The sequence below is a fragment of the Rhamphochromis sp. 'chilingali' genome (assembly GCF_963969265.1).
Source record: "Rhamphochromis sp. 'chilingali' genome assembly, chromosome: 2".
NCBI lineage: Eukaryota > Metazoa > Chordata > Actinopteri > Cichliformes > Cichlidae > Rhamphochromis > Rhamphochromis sp. 'chilingali'.
The window spans coordinates 50,273,411-50,289,332 of NC_137930.1; the positions used below are offsets into that span (position 1 = coordinate 50,273,411).

The 15,922-nt window shown below is 39.3% G+C and overlaps 2 protein-coding genes across 2 annotated transcripts in view; one reads left to right on the forward strand and one right to left on the reverse strand.

Moving 5' to 3' along the window:
• Positions 1-15,922, forward strand: part of LOC308391845 (forkhead box protein P4-like) — a 32,668-nt gene that overhangs the window by 9,587 nt on the left and 7,159 nt on the right. Inside the window, exons 2-7 of the mRNA XM_080874600.1 lie at positions 9,481-9,638; positions 11,110-11,236; positions 11,857-12,014; positions 13,942-14,046; positions 15,151-15,231; positions 15,677-15,791. Of these exons, the coding sequence (XP_080730726.1) occupies positions 11,862-12,014; positions 13,942-14,046; positions 15,151-15,231; positions 15,677-15,791 (454 nt within the window). The 5' untranslated portion in view covers positions 9,481-9,638; positions 11,110-11,236; positions 11,857-11,861. The remainder of the gene's footprint in view (positions 1-9,480; positions 9,639-11,109; positions 11,237-11,856; positions 12,015-13,941; positions 14,047-15,150; positions 15,232-15,676; positions 15,792-15,922) is intronic.
• On the reverse strand, positions 460-9,446 carry ppp1r3ab (protein phosphatase 1, regulatory subunit 3Ab). The gene is made up of 4 exons (XM_080874597.1): positions 6,710-9,446; positions 6,101-6,165; positions 5,904-5,992; positions 460-5,148 (listed from the first exon to the last, which is right to left on the reverse strand). Exons 1-4 carry the CDS (start codon positions 7,549-7,551, stop codon positions 2,206-2,208), a joined length of 3,939 nt encoding a protein of 1,312 aa, XP_080730723.1. The 5' UTR covers positions 7,552-9,446; the 3' UTR covers positions 460-2,205.

A 15,922-nucleotide genomic window follows, 5' to 3' on the forward strand; every position in this document is an offset into this window, starting at 1 on the left:
ATTCTACAACATGAATAAAATTTTAGATGCCTTCCTGTTGTGTGTGGCTGATCATGTCCGTCCCTTTATGACCACAGTATTCCTATTTTCCAGTGGACGCTTCCAGCAGGATAATAGAGCTCAAAGCTCAAATAATTATAAACCAGCTTCTTGAACATGACAGTGAGTTCACTGACCTCAGATGGCGTCCACAGTTACCAGATCTATGTCCAATAGAGCGTGCAACAGAATATTCACATCATAGATATGCAGCCAACAAATCCACACTAACTGTGTGACGCTATGTTAATAGGGACCAAACTATCTGAGCAGTGTTTCCAGCACCTTGTTGAATCTGTGAATTGAGGCAGCTCTGAAGGGATAAGGGGAGTCCAACCTGATTTTAGTACAGTGTACTTTATGAAGTGTCTGGAGAGGGTGTCTATTTATTTTCAGTTTAAACACAGATTTCATATGAAGTGAGGACAACTGTAGCTTTATTTAAACTTTTGTTGTAGTTATAAATTGTATCCAAGTAAAAACACCTAAAAAGAGGTCAGATAGGCACCTGTTAGTCTGACAAAGACGACAGTTGCCTGACTATCTTTCACTTTGTAAAAGTTATTAAACAATCCAAGAGGTATAGGGTTTAGTCAACATGTCAGCCATGCTAATAAAACTGCATTGCTATTGCTCTAAAGGGTTTACTTCTGAGAGAAACACCTTTTTAGGTCAACTAACTGGGTAGTTTCATGGCTGCAAACTAAACAAAGTCAGTGAGCTTCCAGACAAAAGACAGCATTACAACGTGTTTCACATGATACCTCGGAACCATCCTGTCTTTATTTAGAAACACTTCAAATCAAAAAGAAGCCCCTGCTTATACCTTTTGTGTGTCCGGCTTATAAATGTTATGGTGTTTCTTTTTAAAAGGGAACGCTAATCCTTTTTTCCCTGAAGTCATACAGCAGCTGTGTTCAGCTTGCACAGCTAAAAGTCAAAGTTGAAAACAAAAGTTATGGGTCCAAGTGACTTGATTTCTATCTGGGTTTATTCATTCATCCCAGGAACTTCAATGACCCCACTCAAACCATTGGGGTGAGTGTGACCTGGCCAAAGAAGATACTAAACGCTGAGTTGCTCCCGGTGCGTTCACTGGACTGTAAATGTTAGTTAAAAAGCACTTAGATGCAGGAAAAAAGTGATGTAACTCAGTATCATGTGTGTGTGTGAATGGGTGTGGCATACGGTGTTTTGACAGCTTGAGCAGAAAAGCACCATTTAAGAACCATTTACCTCACCTCAGGTGACCTCAGTCGGTCACATGATGGATTGGGGAAAGGTCTCATAATGGTTTCAGCCCTTAATCCCTGGTAACAGTAATGACTCATACCTTTTACCAGAGTCTAAATACTTGGACCCTCTACCATTTTTTAGAACCGAAGAAGCCTCTTGGATGATTAGAAAAACATCATCACAAACCCAAAGAAATCCAATTTCCTTCCTTTCCTTAGTCTCTCAAGACTACCCTGACCTGGATGAACCTGCACATGGATACTGATTTTAAGGCTACACCTAAAAACAAAAAACATGCGCATGACATCTACACTAAAAAATAAATGTAGTATAACAGAAAAATATTTCATTTTTTTAAAGCATGATCGAAAAATTAAAATTAAAATTAAACATTCTCATTAGCTTCAGTGAGTAGTGTATTTCACCTTGAAAAAGCTGCAGAACTGATCAATGTAACCATTGTAATGTAGGTTTTATGTACAGTGAAGCATTGAGAATAATGACTTATGACAGCAAACGTGTGTGATATCTGCCTAACTGTGTCTTCTTGAGCTTAATTTGGACTTCTGCTGGAAATCTACTTCCTAACTCACGATGTAACCGGAAGCCCCTTTTCCCCCTACGCCACATCCATCCACGCTGTTCGAGTCGATGCTGCGACACCCCGACATGTAGTTACATTTCGGTGGGCTTGCAGCAGGTTGCGCGGAAGGTTATGGTGCAGGGTTAAAGGAGTTTACAGTATAAGTAACAGCATAGATCTCCTGCAAAAATCAGTCTAAATCATGCATTAGTCATCACTGGAAGAAGAATTGGGTATCACATCAGTACCATGTACACTCTGAAAACCTTTAAAATCAAACATATTGTTTTTTTTAATTATTATTATTACATTTTAATTCAGCCCATTGTGTTGTCATTTTTAACTGGTTACTTCTCTTCTCGGCAGCAGAGCCAAACCAGAGATATCAAGTAGAGGCCCAAACAGGCAAAAAAGTCATAATGGTATGCCACAACTAAAAACACCACCAGCAGGGTTGCATATAGCAGTGATTTTGCAATATTGCTACAGGAAAACGTGTCTGTCCAGGACAAAACACTCTGACCCATGCGCTCCTCTGCAGGGGAAACAGCGGCATTGCTGTCTTCAAGCTTCTCCTGAAGGCAACTGAGGTGTTGTTCTTCATCGTGATATTCAGTGATGGGCGGCATAGTGGCAGACAGCAGTTTGGTTCTGCTTAGACGGGGCCTTTTGCTCACAGTGCTCTTGTCTTCGTGGGACCATCCTCCTGTGCCGACGGCCCTCAGGCAGTGCATGTACAGCTCCACCTCATCGCCCGAGTCCGACTCTGCTGAAGCGCTGTCCTGGCTTGTTTGATCACTTTCAGGTTCATCCGTTAAAGCGCCCCCCTCTGCAGCGGCACAACCATTTCCATCTTCTGACTGAGCTTTTGTGGTGTGAAGACATTGTTTTTCAGTTTGAATGTGTGCACTTTGCTCTTCTCCTATACTTTCTTTCACTGGTACGCTCTCGTCGCCATCCTTCAGCCCACTGTGCACCAGAGCAGATAAAACCTCTCCATCCTTGCTTCCTGTAATTTCTAACTTCTCTTCCAAACACAGTTCTGGATCTTTTTGTTCCTGTTTCGCCACACGTGAATGTGATTCTACAAGCTCCGCCTCTACTGCTCTGTAATTTAGGAATTCGTAACGTGGATCCAGCTCCTCTCCGTTTCCCTCCTTTGGTTCTTTCTCCCACTCTGCTCCGCCTTCACCTTCCTTATTCAAGTTTATTTTCCCATCTCCCTTTATCTCCTCGTTTTCTTGGATGTGTGCCCATTCAATACTGACCTCTTTTCCTGCAAAGTGTTTTTTTGTGTGCAGCTCTGTCTCTACTGGTCCCTCTGTTTCTTGTACTTGGTTCTCCTCAGTTAATTCTTCCCTTCCACCTGTTTTGTTCATCTTTATGACTTGAGCACATTCTACCTCAGTACTGGCACCATCTTCTCCAGAGACAGCCTCTCCGATTGTTTCGCTGTCCTCTTCTACTCCTGTCACTGCCCTCCCCTTGACAAATTCCTCATTTTCAATTTCTTTTTCTCTTACTTCACAGACGCCCGGATTTAAATATACTATCTCCCTTTCTTCTTCGTGTATTAAAATGTTGTTTTCTTCTTCTTTAACCATCATTTCCCAGTCCTTCACTTCAGTGATTTCTCCTAAACAGAGAGCCTCCTCCTTAGCTTTGATTTTGCAATGCTCTGTTTTTTCCTGTGTCTCTGTAGTCACGCATTCAGCCAACTCCCCTGTTACCTCAGTTTCACCAGAGGATTTTGATTCATCTTTGAGTGAGCCGTGTGTCATTTTACTGCCTTCTCCCATGTTGTTAGTTTCTCCTCGAGCTTCCAGAAGTGTCTCGGGTGTTGTGAAATCTGATTTCTCCACAAGTTTGCAGTCAGGAACAGTTGCTTTTGTAACTGAATTGTCATTGTGGTGCAAATTCAACTTATGCAAGTCTTCACATGGTTTAACCTCACTAAAAGATGCGTTACCAGGACACAGAGCTTTGATTAACTCACATTCATGGCGTTTTTCTTCTAAGTCGGCGCTCTGTTGGTCAGGTTCTTCATTAACATGTCCCAGCAGGTCCCCAGAGCTTTCAAGTTTTACAAATGATGTTTGCGGACTGGTCCTGACTTCATGTGTATCGCTTTTTGCGTGCGTTTCATCCAGATTAGTTTTATCATGTGTACATGGATTCTCTGGGAGTGGACACTGTGTTGTTTCTGCTGTAATTTGGCCTTGGGGGTCATGTGTTACACTGTCTTCCTGTGCTTCTCCCCAGGGATGTAAACTCTCAGCCGGTATTTGTGGATTCAACAAATCTGCTTGCGATAAAATGTTTACAGTCTCAGGACAGCTTAATGTGTCTTCTAAACAAGTTTGTGAACCCTTAAGTGTGCTTGTGCATCTCCGGTCTGTATTTTCAGTCCCAGCCAGAACCTGCAGAGTCTCTGCATTTAATGTCAGACTTAAACTTGCTTCTTCTTCTTCTTCTTCTTCTTCTTCTTCTTCTTCTTCTTCTTCTTCTTCAACACGATTATTGCATGGTGCTATGTCTGTGCATTCCTGGTTTGATTTCTGGTTATTAATCACATTTCGAAGTGCTTTACTATTGTTACTTTTAATATCTGTTGAAACAGTGCAACTAATCTGTCTCATGCCAGTGTGAGGATGTAAGCCTCCAATATTCAGTGTAGCCCATGCAGGATTTTCCCAGCCAGCTCCTCTCTGACTTTCACTTCCCACTCTGCCAAACACCTGGTGATACAGCGGAGCCACCACAGTGCCAAATGTGAAGCTGCTGGTCTGGCCAACAAGGCTTTCATTTCTCACTGCTGTTCTGCTAATGTATTCATGACCCATGTCTGCCTCCTGACTACTGTCCTGAGATTTGGTATGTTGCTGTTCTGCTTGAGCAAAATTATCAAACAGGTCATCTTGGATGTCCGTGGCACTCTCACCTTCTGCTAATGTGACTGAGGCAGCCAAAGCAATGCTCTCAGATTTCTCTGGCTCGTTCTCAGACGTTCGGTCAAGTGCTGGTGACAAAACATGTGAAACACTGAGGAGGGGTTTGCTGCACTTTGCTTGGGAACCTTCTGGTTTGCGGTTGCTCTCAGCAAACAGTTGCACATCTGTATGGCTTTCCTTTGGGGTTTCTTCTCGAGCTGCCTGTGGTACCCCTGGAGGTGATTCGTCTCTATCTGCGTTGTTGGCGTCTCCGTTTCTTTGAGCAAAGTAGTCCCTCACCCGGGCCATCCGTGCAGCCTTTCTGCGACTCCTTTGGCTGTCGTTTACTCCGCTCTCAATCTGTCCACCAACACAGATAGATTCATTTCAACAACATGCCCCTTAAAGAAAACCAAGTGAGGTAAAATTTAAAGCTGCATTTCTCACAACAAGAAGACATTAAAAAAAAAACAAAGCATGCCTGACTAAATGTAATTGAAACTGTGAGAAAGCACAAACTGCAAGTATCACTTCTTATTTATTTTTTTTAGGTGCACAGCACATTATGTTATACTGGTGGTACCCAACTCCAGTTATGTGACCCTCTCTGAAAAAGTGCACCAGGGTCATGTTAAGCTCTCTGCTCCTCCTGCACCTCACAGTCATACCGATCCTTTAAATGCCTTTACACTGCTAATAATACATCATATATGTAGAAAACTTAACCCTAACCCTAACGCAGGGATGTCAAACTCATCTTACATTATGGCCCACTTCAGTGTTTCGTGGGCCTGACCAGTGAACTACATGTTTAATCCCTGAGATATTATTAAAAAAAAGGTACAATATTAATAATACATCTCATTTTTTTCTACATGATAAAGAAACGTTGCTGTAAAATGAAAAGAATCTGTCAGCACTACTCTTTGGGTTGTAACGAATGTTCAGAATTACAATAAAAGGATAGGAGTCTTTGCTGGGCCGATTGTGGCCCCTGGGACTTATGTTTGACACCCCTGCTTTACAACATTTTGCATGTGAGGATTTACAATGTCAGGACAGAACTGGAACTGTTGCGTCATCAGTCATATCGGCAGCATTTTTTTTCCACTCACCAGTAATTTCTGTCCATGTTCCTCTGACATTCCTGACTGATCATTCTTAGATTTCAAAGTGTCACCCTCTAGTCCACTGTTGGCCACATCTGGAGACAAGAAACATTTTATCTATGATCCTGCTGGGCTATCAACGCAGTTTTCTTCAATTTCAGGTCATTTCTTCATTTCACAGTGGGGAAAAGGAAAATTTTCACCTGCTGCAATATTTCCCTGTGTTGACGACTCCTTTCCTGAACTGTTTTCCACGCTGGAGTTCGAACTGTAATAAGTTAATTAATTAAAAATGCGATCAGTCAGGGTTAATTCGCTTTTCTTTTTCACGTAGCTTCAGGTGATTATCGTCAATCAACAAACCACGTAAGGTGACAGTGCTGAGATACACAAATTGTTTTGATTAAAAAGTGTTAAATTGTTAAAAACTTGTAAGTATTTATATGTGTGAGATGTGAAATTGTGTATTTTCTAACTGTGACTGTTGTCCATTTCACAAAGTCTAGATTGGTTATAATGTAAAAAAAAAAAAAAAGAAAGAAAAGAAGAAGAAGCATATTTCTTCTATTTATATGAGTTATTCAAATTATAGACCTCACATAGTCATCACCAAAAAAACTTAAGTTACAAAACTAACTAGCAAAGGACATTTTTAATGAATAGTCGATATTTAATTCAAGGCAGGAAATGGCCTTTACAATCTTCCATAACAAGCATAATGGACATTCCCCTGACCATGCACAATTCCTATAATTAAATAAACCTAAAAAATGTGCCTAAAAATGTTTTATGAAATCACTTTGTATTCTCACCTGGCTGTCTTGAGGCAGCTTTTCTTGTTCACGTTTTCCTTCTGTGGCTGATCGTTTTCCTTTGTTCTGCGGAAACATGACAGCACGTAGTTCTTGTTGGCGTTGTTGGCCCAGAACGTCCCCACAGGTGTTTCATACCGCAGACAAAAGTCAACTCTGGCCCCCTCTTCCCGAAATGGAGGCCACAAAGTGAGCGTGAATGAGAAACAGTCCGTCAGCCCATCGCTGGAACCAGGGATGTACTCAGCCAGGAGGTCAAAGTGGCTGGACCAGCAGTCCAAAGTTGTTCGAACATATATCGCCTTAGTGAAGGAGATGTTGAGGACGCGCACCACCGCTTTTACTATTGTGGTCCCTGGAAGTAACTCAATTTTTTCCAGCTCTACTTTCTGCTCCTGGACCTTGGTCAGTAGCTCCTCGGTTAATAACGGGAGGGAAAAATTAAGAGGTGAAAGAATGTATTCATCTTCATCATTGCCTTCCCCATCAGATGTGTCGTATCCTGGCAGTTTGGGCACGTCCCATGTGTCGAACTCCTTCACTTGAACCAAATTGAGGCCTTTGGCATCTGCGAAGCAAACTCTCCTGGAGCCACACATGGGAGGCTCAGGCTCCGAGTCCTCATCAGACACAGAGCTCTTTCTCCGTGGGAGAGGAGAGGATTTAGGCCTGAGGCCGATGACCACCTCGCCCTCATCATCGTCCACGTCCCAGGAGCTGAGGACTGGGACTCCTAAGAAGTTACAGGCCCCAGACCCTCTTGGCTGCCCCCAAAAATCCATGAAGCTCTCTGTGAGAGACTCAGCGTGAAAATGAACTGCGCTGCTTCTGGAAACTGACATTCATGCTCTGACTTAACAGATGGAGTCAAATTACAGATGACATTGTTGCGAGGGCCAACACTATAAATAGGCCAGAAGGGACTTAAACTATGTGCAGTAGTCTAAGTCTTCTCCTGAAGAGAATGTATGACCCAGTGCCGTATTTGTTTTTTTGTTTTTTGAGGGCTTGTATGACCTAATCTAAACTATAAGTTGATAATCATCTAAGTTTCTTATTACAAAACCACCCCAAAGTCTAAATATTTTGTGGACATCTTTGTAGAATCCATGACTCCCAAAGGAGTTATAATGTTATTTTTACAGCCACATGGGATTTACCATGGAAACTATTTATGTTTTGTTACTTCTGGCCCACAACGGGCTCCATTGCACTTGCATCCTGTTTAAAATCATTTCAAATCTGTGAATATCTGATAATTTAATAGCTGTGAAAGTCTCAAGGTGAGAAACAGTCATTCCACATTAGATTTATCTATTATCCACCTATCACATTGGCAGATACCATGATACAGTTTATGGCTCTAGTGTGTAATATTTCCTGTATTTATCTTATAGGTGACAAATTTGCATAATTGCCAAAAAAGTGGTGAGCGCTTAGTATTAGTGAGTAAAACATATTGTTTAACAATGAATAAGAATGAATGGTAAGCACTTGATTGATTCGTATGAGACAAGGCTTTTGTCCAGGCTGTTAGAGGATGTGATGCAGACAGAATACCTTTATTGCAGTGCTCAGTCGTGGAAGGTAGGGTGAAAATAAACCATGAATACAGAGGAAGGAAGCGTCATGCTACATATTATTGACACTTTTTACAATATAGAAGAAAAAAGCAGGAAGTGATTTTAACCATGTACCTGAGACAGAGGAGAGCAGCATCATTATAGAACAAAACATGAAGCAGTATTTACTTTTAAGACAAGTATTGTATTTTGTATGCATTCATTTATTTTTCTTTGTTCCTTTTAAACATGTTCTAAGAATTTGTAACTCAGTAAACATCCGATAAGGGCAGCCCGACAGATGTTTACTGTAAACATTATGTATCAATAGGTAATGGATAATAGGTAGTGATTTGTAAATGAATGTAGATAATATTATACTACATTATATTTCAAAATAACTAGGCAGCTCATGCTCTTTCTCTTGATCATACTTTTTTTAATAGCTAGAAATCTTTTTGAGGTCAACTTGAAAGAAAGGCAGATGAGAAAAGTAATGAGGTCAGAGGTCAAGCATCACATGATATTTCAGTGCAGACTATAGTGTGATATTTAGCGTCCTCATATAGCAGCATCATTTCCTAAATGTCACCAATACAAAGGCAGTAGAATTTTAAGTGCAGTTTTAAAGATAAAAGTTATGAAACTTTGACCTTATTTGACTCTGAAGAAGAGGCCAGACGTCCCCAGTAAAGCGATATTTAGAATTCCCATATATCATTCCCTATATGCTTATATGTAGTCAATATAGGCATATAGGGAATATTTAGAAAACATAGTTTCTCACATTTTTATTTTTTATTTTATTATCTATTATTATTATTTATTTTCATCTTTACAAGGTACTTTCTATATGCTGATAATACACATTACACTTATAAGAATCGTAGTTTCTAATTTATAAGGCTTTTTGTCCATTTTAAAGACCTTGGTGGATGGAAGTGAAATTTTAATGGGTTATTAATATGACCCCACTCAAAATTCATTCAAACCTTTTCGAGCTCTATTTGGTGTATAACCTCCTTGGCGGCAGTAATAACTGCAACGAATGCTGTTAGAACCTTTTCCAGCATCCTTACTAACTCTTCCTAAATCTTCTGAGGACACACAGACCTTGTCTAAGCTCTTACTCTGTGGTGTTGCTCTGATTGCCAAAGTCATCCTGTCTTCCCTCTCCCAGAAAATCAACTTGAGGTTTCTCTATCTCAGGAACCCCGGTCTTGTTTGGAGGAACAGCAACGAGCACAACGACTGGTTTGTGAACCGAGTCCTTGGCTCAGGTGGAGCCACAATGCCGTCTGCAGGACACGTAGAGGAATAAAATGAGGGGACCTCATCACATTATGAGCCTTAGTGCATCACAGTGGGTTGGTTGCTGAACTGAAAGAGAGTCACACACAATCAAGGCTAGGACACCACCACCCTTTAGGTTTCCAGTCTCCAGTTGTGAAAGAGTGAAACAGTAAAAGAGTTTAGAAAAACAAAAACAAATAAAAGAACTCGTTTCAAATCCCTAAATGATTTTATAATGAAACAGAACAAGCTGGAGGCAGAACAAATATAAGATGTGAATACACACGACACTAGTAGTATTTAATGATGTATTGACTTTTAATTCCATGGTGTTTTCCAACTGTTATTATATCCATATTGTGATTTTGATACTTAATTGCTTGTAAGGTGTCCTTGAGTGTCTTGAAAGGTGCCTATATATAAAAAACACATTATTACCTTTTTCATCCAAATTGGAAGGCAGGTAAATATTAATCCAGTAGGTGGCAGAAAGTTACCTTGGTAACAATATACACAAGTCAGTCATTACCTGCTATGAAGTCTAATCTTGTACTTTTTGTGAAGATGTACAAGTCCATTTCCCTCAGCTGTTACTTCTGTGAATATACACGATGTAAAAGGCTTCTTTTTAACACGTTTTATTGTGCATTATTGCTATAAATATTTTTTAAGCTAACACATTAATTCTTTGTCTGGATTATTTGAGGGGAAACTAAAGGTTTCTGAGCCTTTCCTTGCGATCCCTCATACCAACAAGAGATAAATTACAAGGACGTGGCTGTCTGGCCTTTAGTCCTCACCCTCGTCGAGGACGTTTATATGATAAAGGTGGCACGCTGAGAGTAAACATTTTTTTTAAAATAAATCCATAATGATTGTGCAGAACTGTCTTCCACAAAGTTTATTTTGTCTCAGACATGTCGAGAGTTATTCAAAGTGTTATTTGTCAGTTTGTCAGCTGCGTGTCTGCACTCTAGGGTATACTGCATTCATCAGCAGGCTAAATTAAACACTTCTATTTGTTTTTATGTACTGCTGTGTTTTGTTTTGTTTTTTTTAAATTTTCAAATGTGCAGATGCAACTGTAAATAGCTCTTTGATAAGAGTTTGACAGTTGTGTGGTTAGAGAGCCCTTTTTTCAGACGTCTTAGATACTGAATATCTAAATAAAGTAAAACTATACTTGTCTTCTCTAAGAAATGTAAAAAGGACTCTTTGTTTTTCATTTAAGGCAATAAATGATGTGTGTTAGGGGGCGTTTTGCTTATTGCACTGTGCACATCTATGAATATCTCAAAGAAAAATAGTGTCAGGATTAAAAAAAAACAGGTAGCTGGGAAGCACAACACTGTGTGTGCTGTATGCACTAATGTGAATAATACATGTTCTATAAATGTTTGTATTCTTACAATGTAAATGACATTAATCAATTCAAATTTTAAGAGGAGATTTTTTACATTGCAGGAGACTTTTGCCGGCACTTTTATGTTTTAAATATATTTGTAGCGCCGGCTGATTTTATAATATTGTTTTTCCTGCTCACAGTGCTGTGACTCCTCCCCTCGAGGTAGTCACACAACTCCATCAGTTATCTCTCATCCACACTCCAAACTGCCTAGTTGAAGACACCAACTCTTCTTGGCTGCTCTGAATTCAGCTGTTCACCTTAACGGTACGAAGCTTTTGTTCGTTTTCAGTAGGAGAGCTTAGATTGTACTTCCTGTGCATTTCAGGACTTTATATGAAAACTTAAAGTCATGTTTTATGTAACAGGATATGTGTTTAAACTATTGTTAGGGAGCTTTTTATTAGCTTTGCCTTTGTGCAGTGGTAAGATATGTTGACTAATTTTCTTTAATGCCTATACATGTTATAATCTATAGATCGATTTTCTGGATACATCCGGTTACAATCAATCATTCTGACTTTTGATGGTATTAAATGATTAAATCTTACAGGGTATTATCGTTTAAATGTTAGGAAGTCAATAACAGGTCAAAAAAAGCATGCACTGATGTTTTTTATGATTGGCATTCATTAAAATTGTTGAAATCTTTACTTGAAAGTCAAAAATGTATCTATATTTTTTTTGTCAGCAGTCCTCTAAATATTATCTGCAGCATATTTCAGCCTATTTTAGGCCTTCCTTGAAACATTTTATTTTTGTTTTGGTTGTAAGAATATTTTTTAATTAGATTTTCTTTGTCCTGTCTTTGAGATTTTCTTTTTTTCAAATAGCAGTAGAAGTTTGCAGCTTACATCTTTGATAACCAGCTTCTTTTATGATGTTAGCTGAGATGCCAGAGTCCCCTCTCAGTCCCACAACAGCCCGTCAAAACCCAGCCAGCAGCCTCCTCAGTCACACAGACAGTAGTGGAGGGGAAAGAGTCGCTAATGGGAACGCTGGCACTCTGAGTGGCGACGACTGGCAGACTCTTCAGCATAAACAGGTACGTGTGTGTCCTGCTACTCCTTCATCGTGCCCCTCATCCTCCTTTTCTTCATCCTTCAGCTCTTTCCTCTCCTTCATAAGTGGAAAACAGAACACTCTTCCTCAAACAGATGTCAAGAGAGAAATACCCCATGGCCTCATATTGGATATCCTCTGGCAGGACACGAAACCCAGAGCTCACGGCTCTGTTGACAGTGACAAAGATTTCATATGAGATCTGAGGGGAGCGGGGAGTTGACACACAGAATTCTTGTTTGTCCTTCATTATTAGCTTGTGAGTCAGAGCCAGGGAGGAATAATTGTGCACAGACCTAGGTCAAACAGATGCAAGTGAACGGCAAATAAGCATGGCCCAACACAATTTTATGGTTGTCTCTTGCAATTCCATCCCTGGTAATCTTAATCTAAGGGATCAATGAAACAACTGAGATAATTAGCGGCCAGCAACAGCGCTTCCTCCAGTCCGTCCTGTCATCTTGTCACTTTTGTTCTGTTCTATTCTCCTAATTCACTTTCTAAATCTGGACTTCAACTGCATGGTGTTAATATTTAAAGATCCTATTTTTTGGTGGGGGGGGGGGGGGGGGGGGGGGTATTTTCAGCTGACATAATAACTTTACCCTTTACCCAGATTCTGGTCTTCAGAATTTAATAATGACTTGTGATATGAATATTTTTTTTTCAATCTGAAAACCCTAAAAATATTACAAATAAGGACTATTCATGTAGAAAACTGTTTTTTTTCCTTTGATAATAAAAGGCAGGGACCTTCATCTTCAATGCATTTCTTTCTTACCTGTATCCAGGCTGCACGCAGCAAATGGATGCACGGTGATTTGTAAAGTGCGATAATGAAGCCAGCTGCACCTACATGCAAAAGAACATTCGGGGAGAACAAAAAAAGTTTGACACATATATTTGTCAGTCTTGTCTTAAACTTTTATATTTTTAAAAACGTGGCATAACCACCGTGTGGTTTGTGTTTTTTGGGGGTGTGGTAGTTGAACTTTTTTAAAGCTTATTTTTTTCTTTGCTAATTTTGGTAAAGCGTCTTTGTCCTCCCCCTGGTTTTTGAGAAAGTATGTCTACATAATCTTGATGGTTGATTTAACTTCTGCCAATCAACCAGTAAATTAAAAGGCCAGCTGTTTCAGCACTAAATAAGACCACTGCACCTCCTTCCTTCCTTGTTCTTCATGTAATGCCTATTGCTCTTAACTTTCTCAGTCTGGTTGAACACAGGGGGCAACATCTCAATGGACTGATGGGTGGAAAAATTACAAACTTGAAGTCCTTGGTGCATTCTTTCATTACATCCTGCAGGCTGCTGAGATATTACTTCAATATGACAGCTTTACCAAACCCAAAGAACAGCTTTAGTCTTTATATAACAGTTGATGTTTTATATATAGATAAGGAAACCACATACTGCAAAATTCAAATAAATTATATTTTCCCCAACAATCATTTAGTAGCACCTTTTTTATGTGTTGTTTGTAATACAACATGTGGAATATGCATGTTGTTGTTTCTTAATGCAGTCATGGTAATTGCTGTAGGCTCTGTGTGACTACAAAGGGAGACAATAGCCTTGTTATTTGTCACCCTATCAGTGACAGCGCAGATCAGTTATTATTCTGGGAGTGTTTGCCTTTATTAATACCCATACACTTCTATTAGGAGCCACAACAAGCTTGAAATTGTGTTGCTAATTAACTGGTCAGCCTATCTCCAGTCTCATTTTGGGTCAGTGACACAATCCAGCATGATGATGTTCACAAAAGGTTGACAACACTGTTGTGTAATTGGAAAGATTCCCATTTGATGGTTATTACTGTTTATCACCTGACACTCTGTCTCAGTTATTGTTTTGACTGCACTCCTGACTGTCCTTTAAAATGTTGTCCTTCCTCTTCTTCTTTGAGGTCTTTCTTGCTATGATGGCCCCTCAGCAGATTCAGCAGTTTCTGGCTCCCAGCCAGCTGCAGGCTCTGATCCACCAGAAGCAGCAAGCCCTTCTGCTTCATCAGGTATTTGCACAGTTAACATATATACATGTCAGGGTGGTGGTGTTTGATAAACATGACTTACATAACACAGCAAAGTTTGTAAATTGGCTACTATATTTGTTTATTTATTATTTGCATATACATATAATTATTATGATTGTTGTTAACTTAGCCTAGTTTACTAGCTAAGAGAAGTGACTTAGCTAGCAAGCGTTAAAAAACGACAAAACTCTTATCAATGGGAATTTATGACAATGAGAATACATTGTGGTTATAAGGTTAGATATTTGAGTTAATGTTACTGCAAAATGATTTAGACTGAGGCCGTGATTAACATGAGCTTAATGCTATCAAGGTGAGCTAATTTGTAAGCTAGTCATTCCAAAGCAAACTGGTGTTTCAAAGTCAACCAATCAACCAATATGTATAATAATAATAATAATAATAATAATAATAATAATAATAATACAATAACACAGCAGCTTACTAAATGTTATAATACATATTTAACATTAGATAAAGTGCAAAAGTGCTAGTGCTAGCACATTATGACTTATACTAGGAGAACCAAAAGGTATAATTATTAAAAACGCTTCTGGATTTTAACTCAACCTTTTCACTTACCTAGACTTTCTCCACTAAGGTTTAACTCCATCTCATTAAAGAGAATGTATTAATTTTGGCTTAGTACCATCATATCACCAAGATGTCAGTATTTAAAATGGCAATGTTAGCCTATGACCCCTTTCTTCTGTGGTTTCTGTTGTTGTTGCTTTGTTGTTATTTATTCTCCTCTTGTAGCAGGGAAACAACAAAGAATCATGATTTTTATAAAGAGTTTGCCTGGGTTAAAGTGTTTTAATGCTTAAGCACGCAGTCTTTGAACAGGTTTAATATCAGACAGCCTATACCCAGCTAGTGTGTCTGTAAATCTCTATCTTCAGTAAAAAAAAAACTTTTTGTCATTGTTTCCACCTTCTGTAATATACCAAATACTGAAATTGTACCACACACCTAAGATTGGCAACCATGAGGCAGCCTAAAATAAATAAAACAAACAAACATTTCTGCCAGTAGCAGTTATAAGTGTCTAAATGATCGTGATAATGCTACATTTTTTGATAGCATCACCTGAAAGAGTTCTACAAGAAGCAGCAACAACAGATTCAGCTGCTTCAGCAACAGTCCAGTAAGAAAATCAAAGAGGTAAGAGTCTCAGGCTACAATATTACACACCTATATATTTTTGGAGGATATCCTATTGTTGAAGATTGATACACATATAAAAAATAAATATTTATTACTTTTCCTTTCTCTGGTTGTAGAGATTAAAGTGAAATAATGAATGGATTTGGGCTTTTATTTTAAAAGAATTTTGACATCTGAGCTTGAACAGAAATAGTATGTGGATTTGGCCTTTTATTTTAAAATCATTTCAGCAACTGATAAAGTCATTAAACGTTATCATTAAATGGTGATATCACCTGACTTAAAATTACGCTCTTCCAGCCTTAAAAGCCCAGAATCGATATCTAAACGTCTACCAGATGTGACCCTTAATGGACTGACTGGTCTCACTCTGGTATGGCAAAAGAGAGTGAGGGCAGTGTTTACTACCTCAGTAGAAATGCTTTCTTTCCCCATCCTCCAGCTCTCCTCTCCCCAGCTCGTCTTCCAGCAGCTCATCCAACTCCAGCAGCAGCAGCAACAGCAGCAGCTCCTCCGGGCGCACAGACCAGCGCTGTCCTCTCCCGCTCTCTCTCCAGGTCACTCCTCTTTACATCTATTTCCAAAAGTTATACATTAAAAAAAAGTTTCTTCAAATCAACTCTTTCATTTTGTGCATACTATGTGTTTTAAGTCATCATTTCGAGATTGAAGGAACAGCAGGGGCTCT